This window comes from Neovison vison, chromosome 1, assembly GCF_020171115.1.
Source record: "Neovison vison isolate M4711 chromosome 1, ASM_NN_V1, whole genome shotgun sequence".
Taxonomy (NCBI): domain Eukaryota; kingdom Metazoa; phylum Chordata; class Mammalia; order Carnivora; family Mustelidae; genus Neogale; species Neogale vison.
This window is the reverse complement of record NC_058091.1, coordinates 222,817,069-222,839,997: the sequence shown is the minus strand read 5'-3', so window position 1 is coordinate 222,839,997 and position 22,929 is coordinate 222,817,069. Positions and strand designations below refer to the sequence as shown.

The 22,929-nt window shown below is 34.0% G+C and overlaps 1 protein-coding gene across 2 annotated transcripts in view; it reads right to left on the bottom strand.

The window, feature by feature from the left end:
• Positions 1 to 22,929, bottom strand: part of ADAMTS6 (ADAM metallopeptidase with thrombospondin type 1 motif 6) — a 294,254-nt gene that overhangs the window by 85,614 nt on the left and 185,711 nt on the right. For both annotated transcript variants that reach the window (XM_044268162.1, XM_044268174.1), the window contains exons 12-14: positions 14,402 to 14,509; positions 3,146 to 3,291; positions 978 to 1,041 (exon numbers count right to left, since the gene is read on the bottom strand). In XM_044268162.1, coding sequence (XP_044124097.1) covers positions 978 to 1,041; positions 3,146 to 3,291; positions 14,402 to 14,509 — 318 coding nt within the window. The remainder of the gene's footprint in view (positions 1 to 977; positions 1,042 to 3,145; positions 3,292 to 14,401; positions 14,510 to 22,929) is intronic.

Genomic DNA, 22,929 nt, shown 5'->3' with positions numbered 1-22,929 from the left:
GAGGAATTTTGTTTCAAAGGGAAGAAAAAAAATGGGGGAAGAACTGGCAGGTATTTGTTTTTTTTAAGATAGGTGAAATAACAACATGTTTGTATGTTTATGGAAGAATCCAAACGAGAAGATATTGAAAAAATAGCTACATACTTACATAACCAAGATTGGTAATATTAAATAACCGAGAATTAAGATAGGAATAGCTTTGCAGAGCATGATGGTGAGGAATACTGTGTTAACACCCTGAGGACATGAAATTAAAAGGTGAGATTTTTAGGTAGGAGGGATGAAGAATGATCTGAAGGGGGTAATGAGATATTTAAAAAAGTCAATCAACTTCCACTCATTCAAGAGCTAAGGGAGAAAATACCTTTAGAGGGCTAATATTTTAAGTATCTTTAGAGGACAGCCAATTTCAATTAGAAAAACAAAGTGAAGAGAAAGAAAATTCAGAGACATCAAGATAGAAGGGCTTTTGCTGCCAATGGATCATGAATTCCTAAGGGCACACAAGAAAAGTTTCAGTAGCTGGGCAGAGATACAAAACAAAAGATGTGGTATGCAGAACTTGATGGGACTGGACAGCAAGAGATGAAGAACGATGTGGGAATCTTGCAGTGGTAAACGTAAAATAATCTGATTTTATGGGCAAATTAAGATTAATCCTGGTGAACTCAGGAAAGATAGGGTGGTAAAGGTGTGAGTGTTGGGGAACCAAGTCATTTTGGAGGACCTATGACTGACTCTCTCTTGGTACCTATTGGGGGAGACTGTATTTCCTCCTAGTGCTGGAGTTTCCCCTTGTCTCCTGCTGAACGAATTTCTGGACATGAAGCCTGTTCCATTCACTATTAACAATTTTAAAAATTCACATGACCTTCATACACATGGATTTATGACCAAATAGCTTATAGTTTTAAAAATTTCCCTGCTCTAGGGGAAATGTAAGCTAATTTTTCATAGCCAAGTTTGGTTTTACTTACATCTGTGTTACAGGAGCGATACCGTTTCCTTTCCCCAAGGCAATATTTTCCACCTCCTGAAGGTCTGAAAACACATTTTGTTAAACATGTGAATATATCTGTCTACATAAAGAGTATATATATTACTTGATGAAAACACATTAGCATTTATTTTAAGAAAATACAAAATTTGACGTTTTACTAGTTATTAAAATAACAATTTTGCTGGTGATTGTTAGCAATAATGATTATGGTTGTAGAACATAAAAACTAAGGCAGTTTACTATAAATAACTTTACAAGACTCTTGTCATGATTTATATTCTTAAGAAAATGCAATTAAATAAATTTATTTTCTAATAATCATAGTAAGCAGGTGCTCAGTTCAACACCGTGAGTTTACAGTCACTTACTTATAATGAAAAACCATTTGAATCATACTCAACAAAACACATAATCTGATGCTATCTGTTCACCAAATAGGAAATAGTAAGTTTAGTATTTTTTCCAGACTGGAAATGAGAGAATATAAAGTAACTCTCTGGAAATAGTTTCATTTCAAAGTAAATAATGCAGAAATGAATTTCAATCTCATTACATGAAGTTTGAAAAATTACACCTAAAAACCAGATGGCTTTGCATTATATACATACTATATATTACACTTAATGAAAAAGATGTCCAATATTATATTCACATAAATTAATTTTTTAAGTATTTAACATCAGGGAAAGCCATATACTATTATTTGGACATGCTATTTTGAATGAAAAAAGCCAATTTCTTTTTTTAAAAGAAGTCCAAGTCATTCTCTTAAGGATCTGGGTATAATACTTATTATCATTGAGGTTTACAGTTTTGGTTACTAATTTATAGTAGCCTGCAGTTGAACTTGGGTAATTACTCTGTACTTGTTTGAAAAAGATCAAGTATAAGTATAATTTCAGCTTACCGGTAGTCAATGGAATAATTAAAGTTACATTTTCAATGTATTTTGAATGCCGGTGGATACTGATTCTAAAAAGGAAAAGGAATGGCCCAGTTTACTCAGCTAGGGAGACATGGTTTGGTCAAACAAAAACAGGGGTGTGGGGATGATGGTAGCATGACCAGTTTGTGAGTGGGTGCCAGTGAGCTAGCCTTGTTTAGCAGAAAGATAATAATGGAAAGAAAGCTGGGGAATGGAAACACAGAACAAATGTAAAGGGAAATAATTTCAAGCTAAAAAGAGTAAAAGAGAAGAAAGATATTTAGAGAGGGGAACCAAAGAGAGGGATCTATATAATACTATATATTAAGTAATATATAACTACCCCAGAAAGGGAAAAAAAGCAGAAGGGATATTATAAAGCCATGCTGCACTGAACATTAGTTGGGAAAGGAGGCCTGCAACCTGAGCTTTAGACAAAAAGGGGAGCACTTGATGTGCACCAGCTAAGGAGCAGTTCAGTCTCCGGGTGCACAGGAAGTCTAACTGCGGGACAGGTCCACCTGTAATGGGCGCTGGTGGGAGGGAGAGGCAATACAGCTACCAAAGAATACTGATGGGGCTGGCCTTTCGCCAGGGGGACTCTGACCGGAGAAAAAAAGAGTGGTGGGAGAGGAACAGTCCGACCTGCATAAAATAGCCACAGGGAGAAATGTGGTGGCAGCTCCGGAAGATGATTAATAGGGGCATGTGAATGGAAACTATTTTAACACATGGGCAGTATTCTTTTCATTGTGATTTGTGATGCGAATCAAGGCATTTCAACCCTTGAAGTGCTCTCATTGGTCCTTTTAATACTAATGTAGCAGTAATAATTTTATGTGACATGTGAAAAGACCTTAGGTTTCCTGGGAATAATGGTAAAGTGGCTAAGAGCAGACCTGGATTCATCCATAATTTAGTAGTTTTTGGAGAGGGAAATCTATCTGATTATTACTAGATTACAAGTCTGGCTATACCTGGGATAGATACACAATGCTATTCTTTTTTCTTTTTCTTTTATTTTTATTTGCACAGTAAGGGGGAAGGAAGAAAAAGAGTGTCCAACAAGGCTCTTCCACTCTCCTGTGCCTGTTGCTTGTTCAGAAGACAAACACTTGGCTCACTAGTGAAACGTTTTTACAGATAACATGTGAAACCACAGCTTTGAATCATTTCCAACTGTGTCTTTTTGTTGGCTCCGGCTTACTTTAGCTACTTACGCTGGACTGTCACAGTGTCTTAGGGATGAGGAGACGCCTCCCCCGCAGGTCCTGCTGCACTCTCCCCATAGTGACCAGGGACCCCAGCCCCCATCTATGCTCTGGGGCCAAGTGCCAAAAGGAACACAATCTCCCTGATAACACCACTGCAAGATTTCACAGAAAACACAGAATTAGCTTTTAGGCAGATAGAGCTATCAGGTTAGAAATACATAAGGGTCAGGCAATGACCAATTATAGGCATTAGCATTCTCCAATAGATAACAGACTGAGAGTTCTTTAACTGTGTTTAGACAATGGCGAAGGTGCGTGTGATTTGCAAATTATCTTTAGCTAGGCAATGATAAATCTCTAAGATGTACCACAAGTCTAGAAAGCTTAACTTTACTTCCTTTTTTCTTATTTCGCTTCCTCCAGAACCCTAGTGTTTCTCACTAAAGAGATCTCAAAAGTCTTTTTTTAGATATTTTAGCATGAAATTTTTTTCTTTATATTCCACTATTATTAGGCTCATGGAATGATAATGCAATATGGAAAGTTCCCCAGTAAGGAATTTTTATGATGGTAATTGCTTTTACTTAAAAAAAAAAAAAAAAAATGCTGGTTGAGGCCACAATAGTAAAAGAATGTGTTGTGGCATTTCATCTGCACGAGCCCTGCAGACATAATAAAAGTAATGCCAAGATACTAGGGACAGGGTACAAAAAACTCTTACATACACTGACTAGCCATGTGTACAGTCCCTGCATGAACATGTGTACTGGAATTCATTCAGCTTTACTCTGCAGTAAACCAACCACATATATTGCATGTGAGTAAAGAGCCAGGGATAATTTATCAAGACGCAGACATCACATAATCAGCTCATAACTCTAACATGATAAATCTTATTTGCAGAATATGGTAAAAATGAAAGCCTTTTAAAAAAAAAACAAGCATTGCTAGCCTTTTATCAGTGTGTTTTTCTGAATTATCAAATTTTGACAAACCATACTGATGCTGTGAAAGTCATTTGTTTATAATGAATAACAATAAGAAACATTTTTAGAGTTGAATAACTGGTAGCAATGTCAGATTGTTACATAAAAATTCAACTTTATATTAAAACGTAAAGGATTCTGATACACAATGCTTAGAAAGTAATGAGTTTATTACACTACTTCCACATAGCTGGAATTCTTTCACTTTTCACCATTTGCAGGTTAGCACCTCAGGCAAAACAGGCAAATGGAACAGCTTCTTACCTGTTCTCTATGCCTCTACTTGTTTTTACCCATTATCAGCCCATTCTCTAGTAAGCATTCAGAATTCTTTTAAAAAACATATTATCACATCATGTCACTTTGCTTAATGACTGCAGTACTTTCCTATTTCCCTTTACTCTGGTCAGGAGTGGACTTTGTGATCTGACCCCTGCCTCCTTTTCCAGTCTTACTCTCTCTAGCAGATTGGACTAGACCACTGGACTTCTTTCTTTTCCTCAATACACTAAGTTTGTTCCCTCTTTTGGGTATTTGCATTTGCTGGTCCTTCTGGGAATATTTCCTCCCAATTACTGATGTTGCTATCTTCTCATTATTCGGTCTCAATCAAGCGTCCTTCCATCAGAGAGGTCTTTCTTTGACTACCCTTACTCTAAGGAGGGATACCTCTCCACTCCTTCTCACCCACCCACCTCCAACTCCGCAGTGTAATAGAGATTACATCCTCCTGTTTTAGTTCCTTCTTAGCACTTACCACTATTTTAAATTACCCTATTTATTTTTCAAATTACTTCTCTAGTATTTGTCTCATCTCATTAGTATTTAAAACCAGGAGATGCACATATGGCCGTTTACTTATTTTAAAAATTATGAACATAGCACCATACTTACTTTAGGCAATTCATCTATGCTTTGAAGGGGAAAATTCAGCAATGAATCTAAGCCCACAAATAATCAAGTTATTCTAGCAAAATATATATATATATAAAATATATATTAGGCAGGAGAGTATGATAGTTGAGAACTGAGACATGAATAAGAACTGAGATACTGAATAAGTAACTTGACCTACCTGCACCTGAGCTTCTTCATAAATAAAAATGTAAATAATAATAAAACCTATAGCACGTGAGAGCAAAAAAAGGTAATGTGAAGAACATGGTACATAGGGAGTAAAAAGTACCTGGTATGTGGTAAGAGTTCTGTAAATATTAGTAACCATTGGGCAAATTTCTTAATTTCTCTGGCTCTCCATTTTCTTATCTGTAAAATGGGAATTATAACACCATCCCTCTAGTAGGACACATAGAGTGATTAGAACACTGGTTGTCTCATATTAGATCTTCAACAAAATTAGCTAGTATCATTGTTGAAATGGAATGCTCACATGTAGGAATGAGGCTTATGCAACAGCAGAGATCTAAATGTGGTGTGGACAGCACTCATATCCTTCCAAAGTCCTGGAGAAAGTTAAGTTCCTGCCAGTCCTGGATGATGATGATGATACTGAATTCTTGGAAGGCCACACAAATCTTCCAGAATGTGGAAAGAAATCAATAAGCACCCTTAGGAAGATTTGTTTCTCTCCACAGCGAGTGATGCACATTTATCTCTTCCTAGAGTTGATGGGTCTCAGCATTTTTTTTAACTTGTTGACAGAATTTTTAATATCCTTTATTATAAAAAATTATTTAAACTAAAAAGACAAAGCCAAAAACAGTCAACCCATTTCTCCCATCACTGGCAATCACCAAATTGTCCTCTATGAGCCTGTTTTTTGTTTGTTTTGTTTTTTTAAAATAAAAATATACTGGGGCTCCTGAGTGGCTCAGTGGTTTAAGCCTCCACCTTCGGCTCAGGTCATGGTCTCAGGGTCCTGGGATCGAGTCCCTCATCAGGCTCCCGCTCAGCAGGGAGTCTGCTTCTCCCCATACCCTCTGCCTGCTTCTTTGCCCACTTGTGATCTCTGTCTGTCAAATAAATAAAATCTTTTTAAAAATACATATATATTTAATATACAGCATTATATAGCCATAACTATGCTATTTAAATTTAATTAAAATTTAAAATTCAGTTCCTCAGACCCACTAGCCACATTTCTAGGGCTCCATAGCCACATGTGCCTAGTGCTTACTATGGTGGACAGAGCAGATACAGAATGTTTCCACCATTACAGAGTGTTCTATTAGAAATGCTGACTGTCTAAAACAGTGTCTAGCTGGTAGTAGATACACAACAAAAATGTACTGAATGAATGAATACATTACTTAAATTATAGAATTCTGTGCTCTATTCTGGTTACTAAATGTAAGGAAGGAGATACTGAGGGTAAACAAAAAGTCAAATTCATCTTTGTTTCCATGGTAGTTGCACTCAGCCAATTTCAGTAGTTTTAACAACATAAAAGAATTTTTTAGAGAAGTACTGGCCAATTAATTATCATTTGTCCTTCAAAAATTAGGCAAGACAAAGCCAAAATTGATTGTTTATAAGGCAAAGCATTCTGATCCCAAGTCTAATAAATATTAAAGTAGGATATTATGAAAGATAATTAGTTTTGTGAAAATTACCATGAAGAAAAAAAAACAACTGTCCAAATGGTGAACCATTGTAGTTGGCTGAACTGATAATACAGTATCAACCCCGAGAGCAGGGCTACTAATAACAACATACTCCTGAGAAGGAGAGAATATTTCAGCTGCCAGGCTACGGTTTACTTAAATGATTTTGAAAATCAACCATTTGTATAATGATATCCCAATTGTGTTAGGCCTTCACCTATACAAAAGTCACAATTTGGGCCAAGCAATATCTATGACTGCATTTATTTTCCTATGGGAGTAACTGAGCAATGTAGTACTGATCATCAATTACTGATTTTGTTCCCTGTGGTTTCAATTAATGGCAACTAACACTTAAAAAAATTACGAATCTTGAAATTTATCTGTTTTTCACGTTGGAAATTTAGCATTATTGATATCAAATAACATTCAAATTTGATTTTATATTTATTTTATATAATCACAGAGTTGCATCTAAAGCTCAGAGGGACTTTGGAATTCATGTTATCTAAATACTTCATTTATTCATAGGAGTAAACCAGAACCTTAAGGAGGCTGACTTTCCTAAAGTCACTTTGGTCAGAAATAGGATTCTCTGTCCAAAATACACAGAAATCACTGGGGAAAAAACAATTTAGGTGTAAGATTATATATTATAAGCATATTAGACTATTAAAGTATATTGGACTATCTTTATTTCATAAAATACAAAATAACTCTAGAGATAAAAACTCTTCAGTACAATTGTACAGCAACAAGTTATTTCAGACCTTTTTGAGTATTCTTATAATTTAGAGATAAAAACTTTATTTTTTGCATTTTTCAGGGGACACAGAAATGATGAAGGCCATAAGAATCCTGAAAGAGGTAGGTTCCAAAGTATTTTATAATATTGTTATATATATTTCCTAGATGCTTACAAAATGCAGGGCAGGGAGAGAAGTCACATAAATTCACTTGTTTTCCTGTTACCTTACACTTAAGGTAAAAGACAAACACAATATTTAGTTTGCAGGATGTTCTTCAGTTCTTATCATAAATTAATATCCACATAGCAGTATTTCATAAGTCACTTACCAGAAACTTTTATTGCAAAAATTCATGCTACTGAATTATACCTGTTCCATGGAGTTATAACATAAAAGAAAATTGTATCATCAAGTTAAACAACAAATATTAATGGCTAAAAAATGAAAAATTCAAGAAGTAATGTAGGTATCAGTCATCTAGCAATTGACAAAAGACTAGTGTTTAGCTTAATAACCAGCTAACAACTTAATTAGCTAGCAAGATAATTCAGTCTTGTGTAGTCTGTGTTACAAACCTGAGTTCTGATTCTAGCAATATCCCTGAGACAAAGCAAGTAATTTGTTTCTTCAGATTCCCTACCTATAAAGATAGGGACTAACTTTAGTTTTCAGATCCAATGTGGTTTGAATTAGGACAACTTCAGAAATTAGTTCTATGCAGACATGCCTTCAAAGAAATTATAAATCTAACAAAGGACTTGGTTGATATTGATCTCTGGCAAAATGGTCTTTTGAGTTTTATTTCATTTCTCCCTGTCTTATACCTACAGTAAAGGGTTTCTTTGGAAATCTTGTTATTTCTCTGCTCCAGCACTGGTAAATATCTTAACATAGTACATTGATTTTAGAGAAGAAACTTATTTAACTTAATAATAAACACTTTAAGAAACTTCTAGGGAACTTCATGTGGAACAAGTTGAGCTAATTTTCTAGATTATTACATTCATCAATATACACCAAGACTTTAATGTAAGTCATAAGTAATATAATTAGATTACACCAAATAAAGCAACAACTTAAAGTATATAAACCTGTAAGTGCATAAAGCTGAGAATTTTGAGTATTGTATTTTCTATTTTCTTTTTTTTCTGCCTGTAGTTGCTAAACCTGTAAAAGCTCTATTTTACAGGCAGAGAATTTTACTTCATTTCTTAAACTACATAAGTTAAATATTCAGATGAAGACCAGTTTTAAATCTTTATTCTCAAAGGTTATATCCAAACTAGTAATTTTGGACTGGTCTAAATGTCAGTTTTGTTACTTCAGCCTAAATTTTCTGGATAAATTGGGTAAACTTGGCCTTCTTTTTGCTAATTCAGGTATGTTAAAACAGATTCAGAAAGGTGATAGAAGTAAAACTATCACATTTCAAGAACAAAATCTCATATTGCTCATTCTTACTTTTCACATTCCTTCTAAATAAAATAAATATGTTATTAAAATGATCTAGAAAGATGATACATTCCACTGAGACTTTAAAAGTTTGCTTAAAAAAACACTTACCCATTAATAAACAACATCTTTTGATATTGGACCACTCAATTTCATGATCTCCATCAGGGAATTATGTTCAAACAAGATATATTACAAATCAGACAATGTAAATGAGAATTTTTCAGAATTCCATGAAGCAAAATTTCAGGATGAGTATACACAGTATTTTAAAATATATATAATATATTTTTTTAATGAGTATCATTTAAAGTTATGATTATGGTACATCTTGCACCATAGCCAGCACTTTGGGTTCAGCTAGCATCTGGAATGAGAGACCCCTAAGGAAATCCTAAGATTTTGAAGGAAGTGATATTGGTGATTCAATACAGAACATTCTTCCCACATCAGAAAAGCTGAGAGTTGGAGCACAGCACTATTAAAAGCCTTATCTTTCCACTGTGCAGGTGCAGGAATGCAAAAGCTTATTGCAGCCCAAATTCTAAATCAGAACTTGTCATCCCATACTATTTAAATTTCTAGAGCAATTGAAAGGAATATTGTTTTTTTACTGCCTGTGTTTATAGTTTGGGACCCAGTCAAAACATATATTCTACTCTCAAGTGAATTAAGATCTAGGGCTGCAAATGTCCTATTACATATCTAGTGCTTTAAAAGGGTATATAATAATCCTATTTTAACCCAGTCCTATGTTTCCCATGCAAAGATACTAGGAATCAATGTTATGTAGGTGTAGGCCTAAATACTGGGCTATATCTCTAATTGGTCTTGTAGAATCATTAAATGAACCTTTTGGCAGTAAACCAAGTATTGGAAACTTCTTTGGTCACCATCAGACCTTGCAAAGATTGAGTTTTGATTTTCCTTAGTATCCAGCTCAGTAACAATGCCAACACTACTACCAGAGTTTTTACAGTCTAAATCTTTATTATTTTATCATGTATGGCATCCTTCTGATTCCTGTGCAAAGAGCTATTGTTGATGCCATGACTAAGGAAAGCTCTTTTGGCTGAGAGCTATCTTGATTGATTTGTAGGAGTGTGACCCGTGGACACACAGTGCCAGTGCACCGTCTGGGCTCATCAAATTTCCTCCTTTGGTTAATGCTACTGTCCCTGAGCACATCCATTCAGACCATATGGTTCTTATTCAATACTTGAATGGCTTATTCAGGCAAACATCCAATGGCTGTAATAGCGATGTCAGACCCCCCAGGACTCATGCAAAGATCAGTTTTTAATTTTTTGGCCATATTTCTTACTCCATCTGCTAAATGTGCATGGAACAGTTCCCATACTTACATGGAACATTTGTGGAACTGCGCCCCCGGGCAGGGATCCCATATCTTTTGCAGCCAGAGTTTGACGAGATCATTGTGGATCCAGTCCTCTGGATATGTCTATGCTATCACTTGAGCAATATTTCTCCCCTCCCCCAACTTTTTTTTTTTAAGTATTTATTCAAAAAACTATGAGCAGATTTGGTTTTATCCTGCTGGCTACATAGGATATAGGTTTTTTATTGTACTTTTGAAGACAGTAGTTTTGAAATTCAAAGTTAAGAACAGAGGTCAGCCATGGGTATTCCATTCATGTTTCTGAGACATACACACTCATGCTTATGCTTTCCGATGCTTATTAGTGCCAGTTAAGATAGTCTGGTGAAGAATTTTCTGCCCACTATCATCTAAGGTTGAAAAATAATAAGGAAATGAATGATGATGTCCTAGTAATATACACTGGCACCTTCCCACTAAGGAAGTCCACAAAATGTTTACTGAGATATCTTCTTATTCCATCCTTACAAGATCGCCACAAAATGTTGAAATAGATCTCTCTCTCTCTTTTAAGATTTTATTTCTCTATTTATTTGTCAGAGAGAGCACAAGCAGGAGAAGTGGTGGACAGAGAGAGAAGCAGACACCCCGCTGAGCAAGGAGCTGGATATGGGACTCATCCCAGGACCCTGGGATTATGACTCCAGCCAAACGAAAGTCCAGGAGTCCCAGATCTCTCCTGTTTTAAAGTGGAGATTTATTATTTTGCCAATTGTAACACAATTGCATGTTCTTACCTCAGTGTTCTGCTCACAGTATTTTCTCACTGTAATTCCTGAGATAATGAATTGTTACAGGTAGGTAAGTGAAAAATCCACTTAACATTAAAGGATAAAATACATTGTCACCACTAATCTCAGGCTCAGTGACTCATTTATTTCTGTGACAACAAAAATTTGCTTTTTTCTCTGCAAAATTTCCTATCTGAGGGTAAGGTAAAATCAGAGGCAGTGTAGAGGGGCAAAGTTTCAACTTTGGAATCAGAAAGATCTGGGTTGCAGTCCTAGCTCTGCTTTTAAATGGCTGTGTAATCTTAGGCTTTCAAGTCTTACTCTTCCCATCTGTAAAATGAGGTTAAAACAGTACCCCCCCAATAGGATTTTTGCCAATATTAAACAGAACAAATATGTGCCTGGCATAGCAGAAATACTTTAAAATTTTTCATTATCATCATCATCATCATAGATACTGATAATACCAACTATATTTTAATGCCACACAAAATTGACTAGACCAATTGAAATTTCTAATTTAACTGTGTCACTAGCTCTTTGCATGGCTGTTTCGGCTGGAGTAAAAATTCTGAGTTCTGGTTTAATTTTCGTTCCTTTTTTTTTTTTTTTTTTTTGGTTATTTTTGAGTTCTGGTTTAATTTCCAAATAGATATAGCCTTAAGAGAAAAATCTGTATTTGGGGAAAGTAAATATGTTTCCCTTTTAAGAAAAAAAAAAATAACTGAAATCAACAACAAAAATTAGCAAATAAATAACATGGCAAGTGCAGTTAGTAAAAACTAAAAAAATAAAGAATGGGTCAGTCTCCATTTCTAGATCTTTGTATTTTTTTTCTCTTAAACATGTAGGTTGATCTGGTACTTTGAAAGCCTTTTCACAAATTCACTGTTAACAATAATAGGTAGATTGAGGGTCTTCTCCCAGCACTTTGCTCCTTTCCTTTCAAGTTTGCATATGTATTTGTTCTTTTCATTCACTCATTTAAAATTTGTTAGTCACTTTCATAAATTGTCTATTGATCTTCCACATCTCTGAAAGAATGGCTATTATTTGCTTGGTAAGATTAATCTTTTATCTATCTATCTATTTATTTATTTATTTAAAGTAGGCTTTATCTCGAGCCTGGAACCCTATAGATTAATTTTAGATGGTGAAATCCAACATCTTGACTATATTAAACTATGATGTTGTGAATATGAATGATCTCTTCATACACAAACTTTGTATAATCACGAAGTTCTTAAATAGTTTTTCGTGGAGTCCAAGATGTTTTGTTGAAGCATGTTAGAAGCTGACAAGGGTCCAAGGACAGGGTAAGGAGGTAGGCAAGGAGTTCTTTTAACAAGAGTATTTCCTAGTGAATGCTGAGAAGTGTGTAAACCTGGAAATTTACAGACCTGTACCCTGGGGCTAATAATACATTATATGTTTATTAAAAATTAAAAAAAAAATTTTTAAAAGAGTATTTCTATTTTTTTAAATGTACATGTCAGAATTGTATAGACTTCATTTGAAGAAAGGATTAGGGATCAAAAAATTGACAACCATTAACCAAAATTAAGAATGTGAATATTTGGGGGTGCCTGGCTGGCTCAGTTGGAAGAGCATACCACTCCTGATCTCAGGGTCATAAGTTCAAGTACATGCTTGGTGTAGAGATTACTTAAAAAAGCTCTAAAAAAAGAATGTGAATCTTAAGAAATCAAATATATTTTTGTCCCATTTTATTCACTTTCTCCTGTCTGTGCTTATTTGTGTGTATGCTTTAAAGTATTATATCTCTATTTGTTTATCTAAATTTAAATTTGATACTGTTAGCTTTAATATTATTGAGAGTGTTTTCTTGGTATCCCTCAAAACTGTCAGTAATTAAAAAAAATCACCTCTATCATATATATGCAAATAGCTGTAAGATATAACATTTGAGGGTCCTAATATTAAGCACAAATGATAAGATATTAAATATGTGTCTACCATATAAATGATTAGTGGGGTTGAGCTATGTGTTCTCAGATAGCCTCTACTCCTTGTTTCCTTCCTTGAAGTGATTATATAAATTTATAGAATGCTGGTAGAAGGACTGCAAGATGTTTAAAAGAATTAACTCTTTATGTTTGGGATTTAAAAATAAAGTAAAATAAAAAGAGCCATCAAGTTTAATGGTAGTATTATTCTCGGCAAAAAGAAACTATGTACTAGATCAAAACAATAATAATCAATTAAAAAAAGAATAATAACCTATCAAAGGCCAATAAAGAAAGAGATTCTCACTATAACCTATAACTTTCTCCCCTTTACTATTATGTATTTCTTCTAAGTACAGATTGATGTAAATTGCTACTTGTCTTTGACAAGAACTGCTGACTCCAAAATAAACCTAGACTGTTTCAAGAATGCAGTTCTTAATATTTTCTATTACTTGAGTGAAAAAAAAAAAAAGAATTTTTGGTAGTGTGTGAAGATCTCTGTATTTTTATTGGCTACGTAAAATGTCTCAAAAAAAGATCCTTAATTTTTTAAAAATGACCCTATCAATTCATACATTTAGCACAATTTACCAACATTTCCAAACTCAGCATGGAAAAGCCATCAACATGGCACTAGGTTACGGGTCCTAAATGAAGCCGTCAGCAAGGATTAATAAAACTGTGACAGCTGCCCAAAAGCTTTCATTCTTTTATTTAAACACCGGATTGCAAAGATTAAATTCAGTGTAATCTTTGTTGAAAATACCCCAGCTAACATGGACAAATTCAGAACTGAGAACAGAAGACAGTAGTAGTTATTATCGTAAATTCAGTATGTAGCAATAAATTCTAGAATTACATATAAAACAATTCCTAAAGAATTCCAGAAATAGCATAAACTATTCTTATTTGTTGGAACAATTCTTAATAATGATATTTTTTGAAAACTAAACTGATAAAACTAAAATTATTTAGCTATAATATCTATGCTCAGTAAATTGTTTATTTCTCTACTATTGGCCCTTTCTCTTATATTGTAATTTTAAATCAACTCTAGTTTGACTCTAGTTATAAAATATACTTGTGGGAATTATTTATCAGAAAGAAACCTCAACTTCTATGACTAAGCAGTCTTATTATATGACAATAAGATTATTGGATTTTCTGTACAAATATATACACATATATGCACAGAAAGGTGCAATTGAGCTTGAAAATAAATAATCACTGTAATTTCCTAACCGTTGCAATATGCAGATATCTATATGTACCAATTAATTCATCAGGCAACGTATCTACCATTTTCTTAAGTGCATTTTAAATTAGTATGCATGATTTCCTAGGGGTTGAATACAACACCAGAAATGGATCAATCTACTTGTCAAATAGATAATAAATCATTTGAGCTTACCCCCTTTTCAATATTCCCAGTTTGACAGAGTGTTCCTTCAGCTGCAGGAATACTGTTGGTGACACAACGGTTGCTTTTGCTGAGACACCAGAGCTCTCTACACACTTCCTAGGAAAGAAGGCAAAAAGCAAGTTGATCAGAAGTAGAGACTAAAATCATGTCTATTTCTTCCATAAAATATACATATGTGCATTCGATATTACTTTAAAAAGACATCCCAGGTGTTTTTCTGCTATTGAAGCATAAAAGATGAAGATTCTTGTGCAAGATACTGTTACCCGTTTTGCAGAATCACTTATTTTTCTTTATAATTCTTATTTTAGTGGATAAATAATACTTAGTTTTTAAAATTAGGATCTATAAAAAACAGTGTATAGAAATTTCACTAATGCCCTGGTGCATCTGGCTGGCTCAGTCGGTAGAACTTGCAACTCTTGATCTAAGGGTTGTGAGTTCAAGGCCCACAATGGGTGTAGAGATTGCTTAAAGATAAAATCTTTAAAAAAGAATTCTTAAAAAAAAAAAAAAGAAAAAGAAATTTCATTATTATCAAAGACTAGAGGGGCGCCTGGGTGGCTCAGTGGGTTAAAGCCTCTGCTTTCGGCTCAGGTCATGATCCCAGGGTCCTGGGATTGAACCCCTCATTGGGCTCTCTGCTCAGTGGGGAGTCTGCTTCCTCCTCTCTCTCTCTCTCTCTGCCTGCCTCTCTGCCTACTTGTGATCTCTGTCAAATAAATAAATAAAATCTTTTAAAAAAAATCTGTTCAAAATTTATTTTTAAAAAAGAGTAGGGAGAATGAATGAATATGTATAAAGGAAATATGTTTATTATTCTTAAGAATATACAATTGTACAAACTTACCAATTATTAATAAAGTGTTACCATGGGATGACTTCCTAGACCTACTGTAATATTCAAATACCATTTTAAAAAGAAAAAAAAAAAAAGAGAGAGAGAGACCATGGGCAAGGACAGGGAGTTATTTCTAAAATTCATAAAGAACAATCTAGCAATGTTATTTGCAGATCATCAGTGTAGCCCACCTGCATGAAAGGGAAATGTGGTTTTCAACAAATGCTGCTCTTATGTGTCATTTTCATAACTGACATATTTCAGATGTTATTTAAAGCTGACTTGTCTTCTTTTCTATGACTTCTTTGAAGAAAATACTCAAATTTTTCAGTTTTTAAAATATATGATCACTGACTAGCATCATTACTGATATTATAAGTTTTGAAATTAAATCAGAACCATTTAGTATAAAACACATATATTTGAAATAAAAATATATTAATCTGGAGAACAAAGGTAAAATTATGTATAACATTCACTTTTATTGCTATTATTCCCCAACTGCTCTTTTTACTCTCAAAACACCATTATAAAATCGTATGTCAAATAAACACAGTTCAGAAACGAAATGGTAACGTATTTAATTCACTGGTTCACTGTGGAAATGCTCCACAGGGTATAACATTGAGAGGATTTCTCTGGGCTCCTCTTTAGCATGCTCCCTTCCACCAGGCACAAAAGGAGACATATAATTTCTATGAGGCTTTTTTAAAAAGTTTTTTATTTATGTATTTGAGAGAGACAGAAAGAGAGAGCTCACACATGAGTTGGTGGGGGGGGGGGGCAGAGATAGAAGGAGAAGCACAGTCCCTGCTGAGTAGGGAGCCCCAACCAGAGCTCCATCCCAGGATGCTGGTATCATGACCAGAGCCAAAGGCATATGCTTAACCAACTGAACTCCCCAGGCTCCCCTCTATTAGACTTTAAAAATGCTTCTGAATAAATCTACTCTATAACTACTTTACTTTATTATCTACTTTAAACTCTATTTGGAGAACTACTGAGCTAGAAGAGAGGTAAAACATTACAAAAGATAAACAACATGTACTATAGATCATAATATAATTTTTCTGTTCTTACAACTCAATGTACTTTCTCCTTTCTTTAAAGTTTCAGTTTCTCTTTTATGAGAAAGTTATTTATACTCTTTTAGTGTTCTTTTCCTATAGGAGACAGTTTCTTAATGTATGTTCCTAAATATATTATTTCCGTTTAATATTAGAAAAATAGTAGAACTAACATTTTAGGGTCTTTTTTTTTTTTTTTAAAGATTTTATTTATTTATTTGACAGAGAGAAATCACAAGTAGATGGAGAGGCAGGCAGAGAGAGAGAGAGAGAGAGAGGGAAGCAGGCTCACTGCTGAGCAGAGAGCCCGATGCAGGACTCGATCCCAGGACCCTGAGATCATGACCTGAGCCGAAGGCAGCGGCTTAACCCACGGAGCCACCCAGGCGCCCCAACATTTTAGGGTCTTAAAATACTATCTCATACCTCAAAAATATCCATATTCAAAGAAAAATGTGTTCACTACAACAGAAAAACATTACTTAAAAAATGTATTAAGAGATTACAAAAAAAATTATCCATAATCTTGGACTATACTCCTGATCTTTTATGATTTTTATTAGGTCTAAATCTTACTTTAGACAGAAGTAAAAGAAGCCTGAAGTTTAGATAGAACTGTGAAATGAAAATTCTGTCATTGAAAAGGACAATGTTCATAGTTTCTATTAGGAAAACACAATAACAGATCAATACTATACTCCTGATCTTTTATGATTTTTATTAGGTCTAAATCTTACTTTAGACAGAAGTAAAAGAAGCCTGAAGTTTAGATAGAACTGTGAAATGAAAATTCTGTCATTGAAAAGGACAATGTTCATAGTTTCTATTAGGAAAACACAATAACAGATCAATTTAGAGAAACTCTTTTTGCTAAAAGTGCCTTGAAAATCTCTACCCAAAATGTCAAGGGCTCAAGATATTTTTTCCAAAACTTTAATCTCAAGATTCACAGTACAGCCTTTGATAGAGCCTTCTTATCCTATAGAGAATAACACATTTTGAAAGGTAGTTTTCCACTGCTAACAGGACTTTATTACCTAGTGGACTCCTGGGGATTGGAATTTTGCTAGGGCATTAACTTCCCACAAATTACAGGCTAAAGCACGGGACTATAAATCTATGTATAGGAAATACTCCCAAGATGTTAAACTATTCTCGGAAAAGGCTCTGAAGAGTTTTCAAATAGATATCTTATCTAGAATGTCAACTTGGATAATAAAGATCATGACATCTCAATTAAGATTTTGCAAGATAAAAAAAAATTCTCTTGAAAGATGAAAACTAAGAAAATTTTATTTTATGCTAAGATAGCAAGAGGCACAGTACGTGAAAGAACATGAGAATTTTTCCTTTTTTAAAAAAAAGATTTTATTTATTTAATTTAGAGAGATAGAGAGATAGTGTGGACATAAGTGAGTGGGAGGAGCAGAGGGGAGAATGAAGGGGAAGGAGAGAATCTCAAGCAGATTCCATGCTGAGCACAAAACTCCATGAGGGGCTCAATCCCATGACGCTGAGATCATGAGTCAGACACTTAACCAACTGAGCCACCCATGCACCCAGAGAACATATTTGTACACTCAGAAATACCCTTCTTTAAACTGCTGGATCCTAGAACATGGAAGATATATTTGCATGGGTATATACATAGGTGTTATCAGCTGCCAAATAAGCACCCTAAGGTCCCAAGATGGTTCACTAGTAATTTAAATGCATTCTGAAGTTTTTTGGCTCTTGAGGAATTTGTACAACAACCATCATAGTAGATTATTCCATAGTAGATTATTCCTTAAATAAAATAAATAAGATGATAGAGTATAGTCAGTGAGAAAGACTGATGATTTTTTGGACTATCCACCATCTTAGCTCAAGAAGAACATAGTTCTCTTTCACATACTCATATTTCTTTATAGAAGTTAAGATTTATTAAGATTACTCTTATGACTTCTATGAACTAATAAACCATTGCTTATGTTAGAGTGATTCCCTTCTCTAACCCTACAATTTATTTTGGGAAGACTCTCTAGGAGAAATTTTGGTCTCTGTGCTTGCCCTTGAGTTTAAGGAAGGAGAGTGAAGTTATCAACAGTCTTCACTAAGGGAAATTTGGAAATAGACTCTCTAATTTCATGCGCTCAACTTTTAACCAACTGGGAGGATTGCCTGATAAAACAAAACACTATTTCCCATTCATTCAAGAATATTTCTTGAACATCTACTATTCACTAGGCATTATATTAGTGTAATGAAAAAATAACATTATCAAAGAATTTAAAGAAACCAGGGAGAAGGTAGGGTGCAATGAGACATAGAGCTTAAATGCCATAGATCTGTACTGCTCTATGGAGTTTTTAATATTCTGTGACAAAATTAGAAGAGTGATATCAATGTGGTTAAATTTTTTTTTGTGGTTAAATTTTTTTAAATGAAACTAAATTTCTTATTTTAACCGATTCTTCTTATTTATTAATTTTATTCTTTTTCCTTTTAAGGTATTACAATAGACTGTAAGGTCCCTGAGAGCAGCGTTTTTGGGTGTATACGTTAATGGCAGTTTTGACAAAATGTTTCTACTTGGCAAAATTAAAAATTGACAACCGTGTGTTGGTTTGCTTATTTTCAGGGAGAAATTTCCCTTGCCTACAAAAATCTAAAAGCTTGTGAACCACTCACTGCCCCAAACTTGATAAACACTGTTTTGTTTCGTTTTTTTTTTAAAGCAGATCAATGTGTTTATTGATTATTTCTTATGTCCCAGCATTATCTTCTGAATGAAAATTCTTTCTTTTTCACATGCATCCTTTCAGAGTTATTTAGCAAGAGACTCTTGTTCTTTTTTTTTTTTTCCCCTTTCTTTCTTTTAAGGTTTATTTATTTTAGAGAGACAGAGGAAGGGGAAGGGGCAGAGGGAGAGGGAGACAGAAAATCTCAAGCCGATTGCTTGAGCACAAACCCTGATGTGGTGCTCAATCTCACGACCCTGAGATAATGAACTGAGCTGAAATCAAGAGTTCAAAGTTTAACTGAATGAGCCACCCAGGTACCAAGGGACTCTTGTTCTCCATTTTTTAAAAAATATACTTATTATACCCTCATTTTTAAAATGATATTTTAATTGACTTAAAGAATTCTAGACTAACATTGATCTTATCTGAGCATTTTGAAGGTATTAAGTTCATTGTCATCTGGACTCCATATATGGAGGCTGATGAAAAATCATTTGTCAGTCTAATCACTGTTTCTTTGTGATCAGGTCTAGCTGCTTTCAAGAGTTTGTTTTGGCTATAGTGCAGTTTCACCACTGTATCTTGGTGTTCTTTTATTTATCTACTTGGTGTTCATGCTTTGAATTTGTATCTTTCTTTGATTCTGAAAATTATTAGTTACATAATTAGTTGTATATTACAAAATTTTTTATAATATACTACTTCCCCATTCTTCCAGAAATTCTACTCAACTTATATTAGATATTGCCATTCTAACCAACATGTCTCTTAAATCCTTTTTGTATTTACTGTATATTTTTTGGTTGGCGTGCTAATCTTTCTGCTTGTTCATGTCCTGGCGGATTGTTCCCTCACATTGTTTGTTATTTTCTCTTCAAGCTTGTCTTCAGGAAATCTTGTTTTTTCATGGAGCATCCTGTGCTTCCTGAATTGCAGAAGTATAGCTATCATACATCCCAAGGTTTCACTTGTTTTTTGTTTCATGTGGATCTATTTGGTCAGCACCATATATGGAGACTGTACAAAGTCATACTCTGTTCTTATGTGAGGCAGAGCCTAGAGCTTCAGTTTCTTATGTGAGCTATTTTCTCCCATCTAAAGCAAAGGGCAGACACTCATATATTATTTCCATTTAGCTATTTCTTCATAGTAGAAATGTCCTTTACCTCATACCCAAGATGGTATCTCCTATTCTAACATGGAAAACATCAGGTCACCAGCTTGCCATTTGAACTAAAACACCTCTTCATTTCTGGAATACCCTTTTTGTTCTGATATACACAAGCTTTTTGTTGAAATGTAATGAACACATCCTGTGAAAACCCCTGCATTCTGTAAGACCACTTATGGGAAAAACAGGATTTATTGGAAAAATAATGTTGGAGCAGACCACTGAAAACCTATGTAATTTCACAGCCAGAAAATTTTGCACTGTTAAATCTCTGCATTTGATCCCAGCACCCTAGTCAGTTGAACCCTTTGTAGCCTTAAACCCTGTGACTTCTGATGCTTTCTACCCAGAGATATAGGTCTTTGAGGATATCTGCCTCCAACAGACACCATTTTCATAAAAATTAACAATTAGATTCAAGGTATATATATCTTCTTTACAGACCATTTTTTACAAATAGCACAAAGGATGTATAATTATAGATTTTTTTATTTGCCCTCATGATTTTGATAGTTTAAAGCTTTGGGAATGGAGCCATTAAGTGATCTACTACGTCAGTAAAGACCACTCTTGGACTTGCAGGATTTTTTTCTATGAGACTTTATGTAATACTATAGATTTTCTCTTTGTGAGAAAGCTTATTTAACTTCACATCATTAATGCACTAGGAAACAATCATATATGAATAAAATAAGATGTATGCATTATACTGGCATCACTCCACAGTCTGCTAATTTACTCATGTGTCTTTTCATCACAGAAACACATGTTGTAGCTAAATAAATGATATTTAATTAAGTTTTATTCATTTTGTTACTCTGACATTTTCTGTTTTATACCTGGAAAAGTGATTGTATTTACAGTTTGTCATGTTTTTGAAACTGAAACTCTTTTGCTAGACATTAAGAAGCAAGTCATATAAAGGAATAGAAACAAAATATAAATGCCAACTTAGAATACAGTTGAATAAATGGGTAAGAACCAGGGGGAGCAGTTTTGAGTTCAATGTATAGAAAAAAGGTCTTCTGAACAATGATGAAATAAAACTGAATCTCCCATTACTGAAGATACTAAAGCATACACTACACAGCTTCTGAGCAGCAATGTTGTAGGCAAAGGAAAAAAAAGTAACTAACATGAACACTTTTTCAGGGTATAGTCAATAACTATGTGAGGCATATTCATATTTGTATCTCACTTAATCATCACTAAAATCTCGGAAAATGTGAGAAACATTAGGTTCAGAAAGATTTAGCAATTTGCTTCAATCCTAACCAAACCTGGATTAGAATCAGCTCTAGTTAATATTAATGCCCCAAATATCTCTACACAACCTAATTACTTTCCTATTTCTCTTAAACATACTACAATTGAATAAAGTCACAAGCCAATAAGAAAATGTTTACTTGTATTCTAATGTAATATAAAATCTTACTCAATGTTCATAATGCTCTCTTATCCTATACCTGTATTTTAAAGGAAGATATCTCCAAATTAAGACTATGATGTATTAATTCATAACATATACACTCATTATACAAGCTTAGACATCAACTTATTATTATTGGAAGTTTTGAATGTAACAATATTTTGTATTTGAATTTTTAAAAGATACTGTCAACATACTCCTTAAAAATACTCCATGGTCTTCCAAGAGACAAGACATTTGAAATATTCCTCCTTATTTAAAATTTTAATATTAACTCCCAGACTTCTAGTCTATCTGATTTTTCAAATGAATGACACTATTTGCAAACATTAACAATAAAAAATAGCAAATATAAGTAACAATAAAAATACATATAAGTGTTGTAGTTTTAAAGTAATTATCTAAAGTAAAACAACATATTCAAAAAACAAGTTTGTAAAAAACTGAACTAGGTCCTTGTTGATCAGAATAGAATAACTGATTATTTTATACTCAAAAAGCTTTTCAAAATAATAAAAGAAATTGGAATTAACTTTCCCAATGTTTTCATAACTATATGTTTTGATAATTATAGTTCTTAAAAGATACTTAAAAATGGGATGAAGAGCCCTTTGATTTCCTTGGGAAAATTAAAATTAGCAGTTTAGACAAGTGGGAAAGAGATATCATAAAATTACCAAACCATTTGATAATTATTTTATCATTAAGGAAGTAAAACAGTATACAAAGAGAAAACAGGTTCTTTAATGTTAGAATATTTTAAAAAATTAACATATAATGTCCTATTTTCTCCAGGGATATAGGTCTGTGAATAATCAGGCTAACACACTTCACAACACTCACCATAGCACATACCCTCCCCAATGTCCATAAGCCAACCACCCTTCCCTAAACCATCCCCCTCCCCCGGCAACCCTCAGCTAGATGGTTTTTGTTTGTTTAATTTTTTTAAACAAATGTAAGGATCATAGAAGAGATATACACACACTTTCTGCCCTTGGGAAACTCTAAACCTTATGCCATCTTGGGTCTTTGGCTCTGAATATGAAACATTTTCTTTGTCCTCATTACCCTATCAGTAACATCTTTTAACAGCTGTTTGCAATAAAGGATCCTGACAGCCAAGGGGGAGAACAGAGTCTGAAGGGGTCAGAAAGGAGCATCACTGATTAGAAAGGTTACTTATCATGGTATCACACAAAAGAAAACTGAAAACCAACATATGGTGACCTCGTGGCCTGGCTCCAGGTGTTTAGTAGCCATCTGAAGAAAGAGAATAATG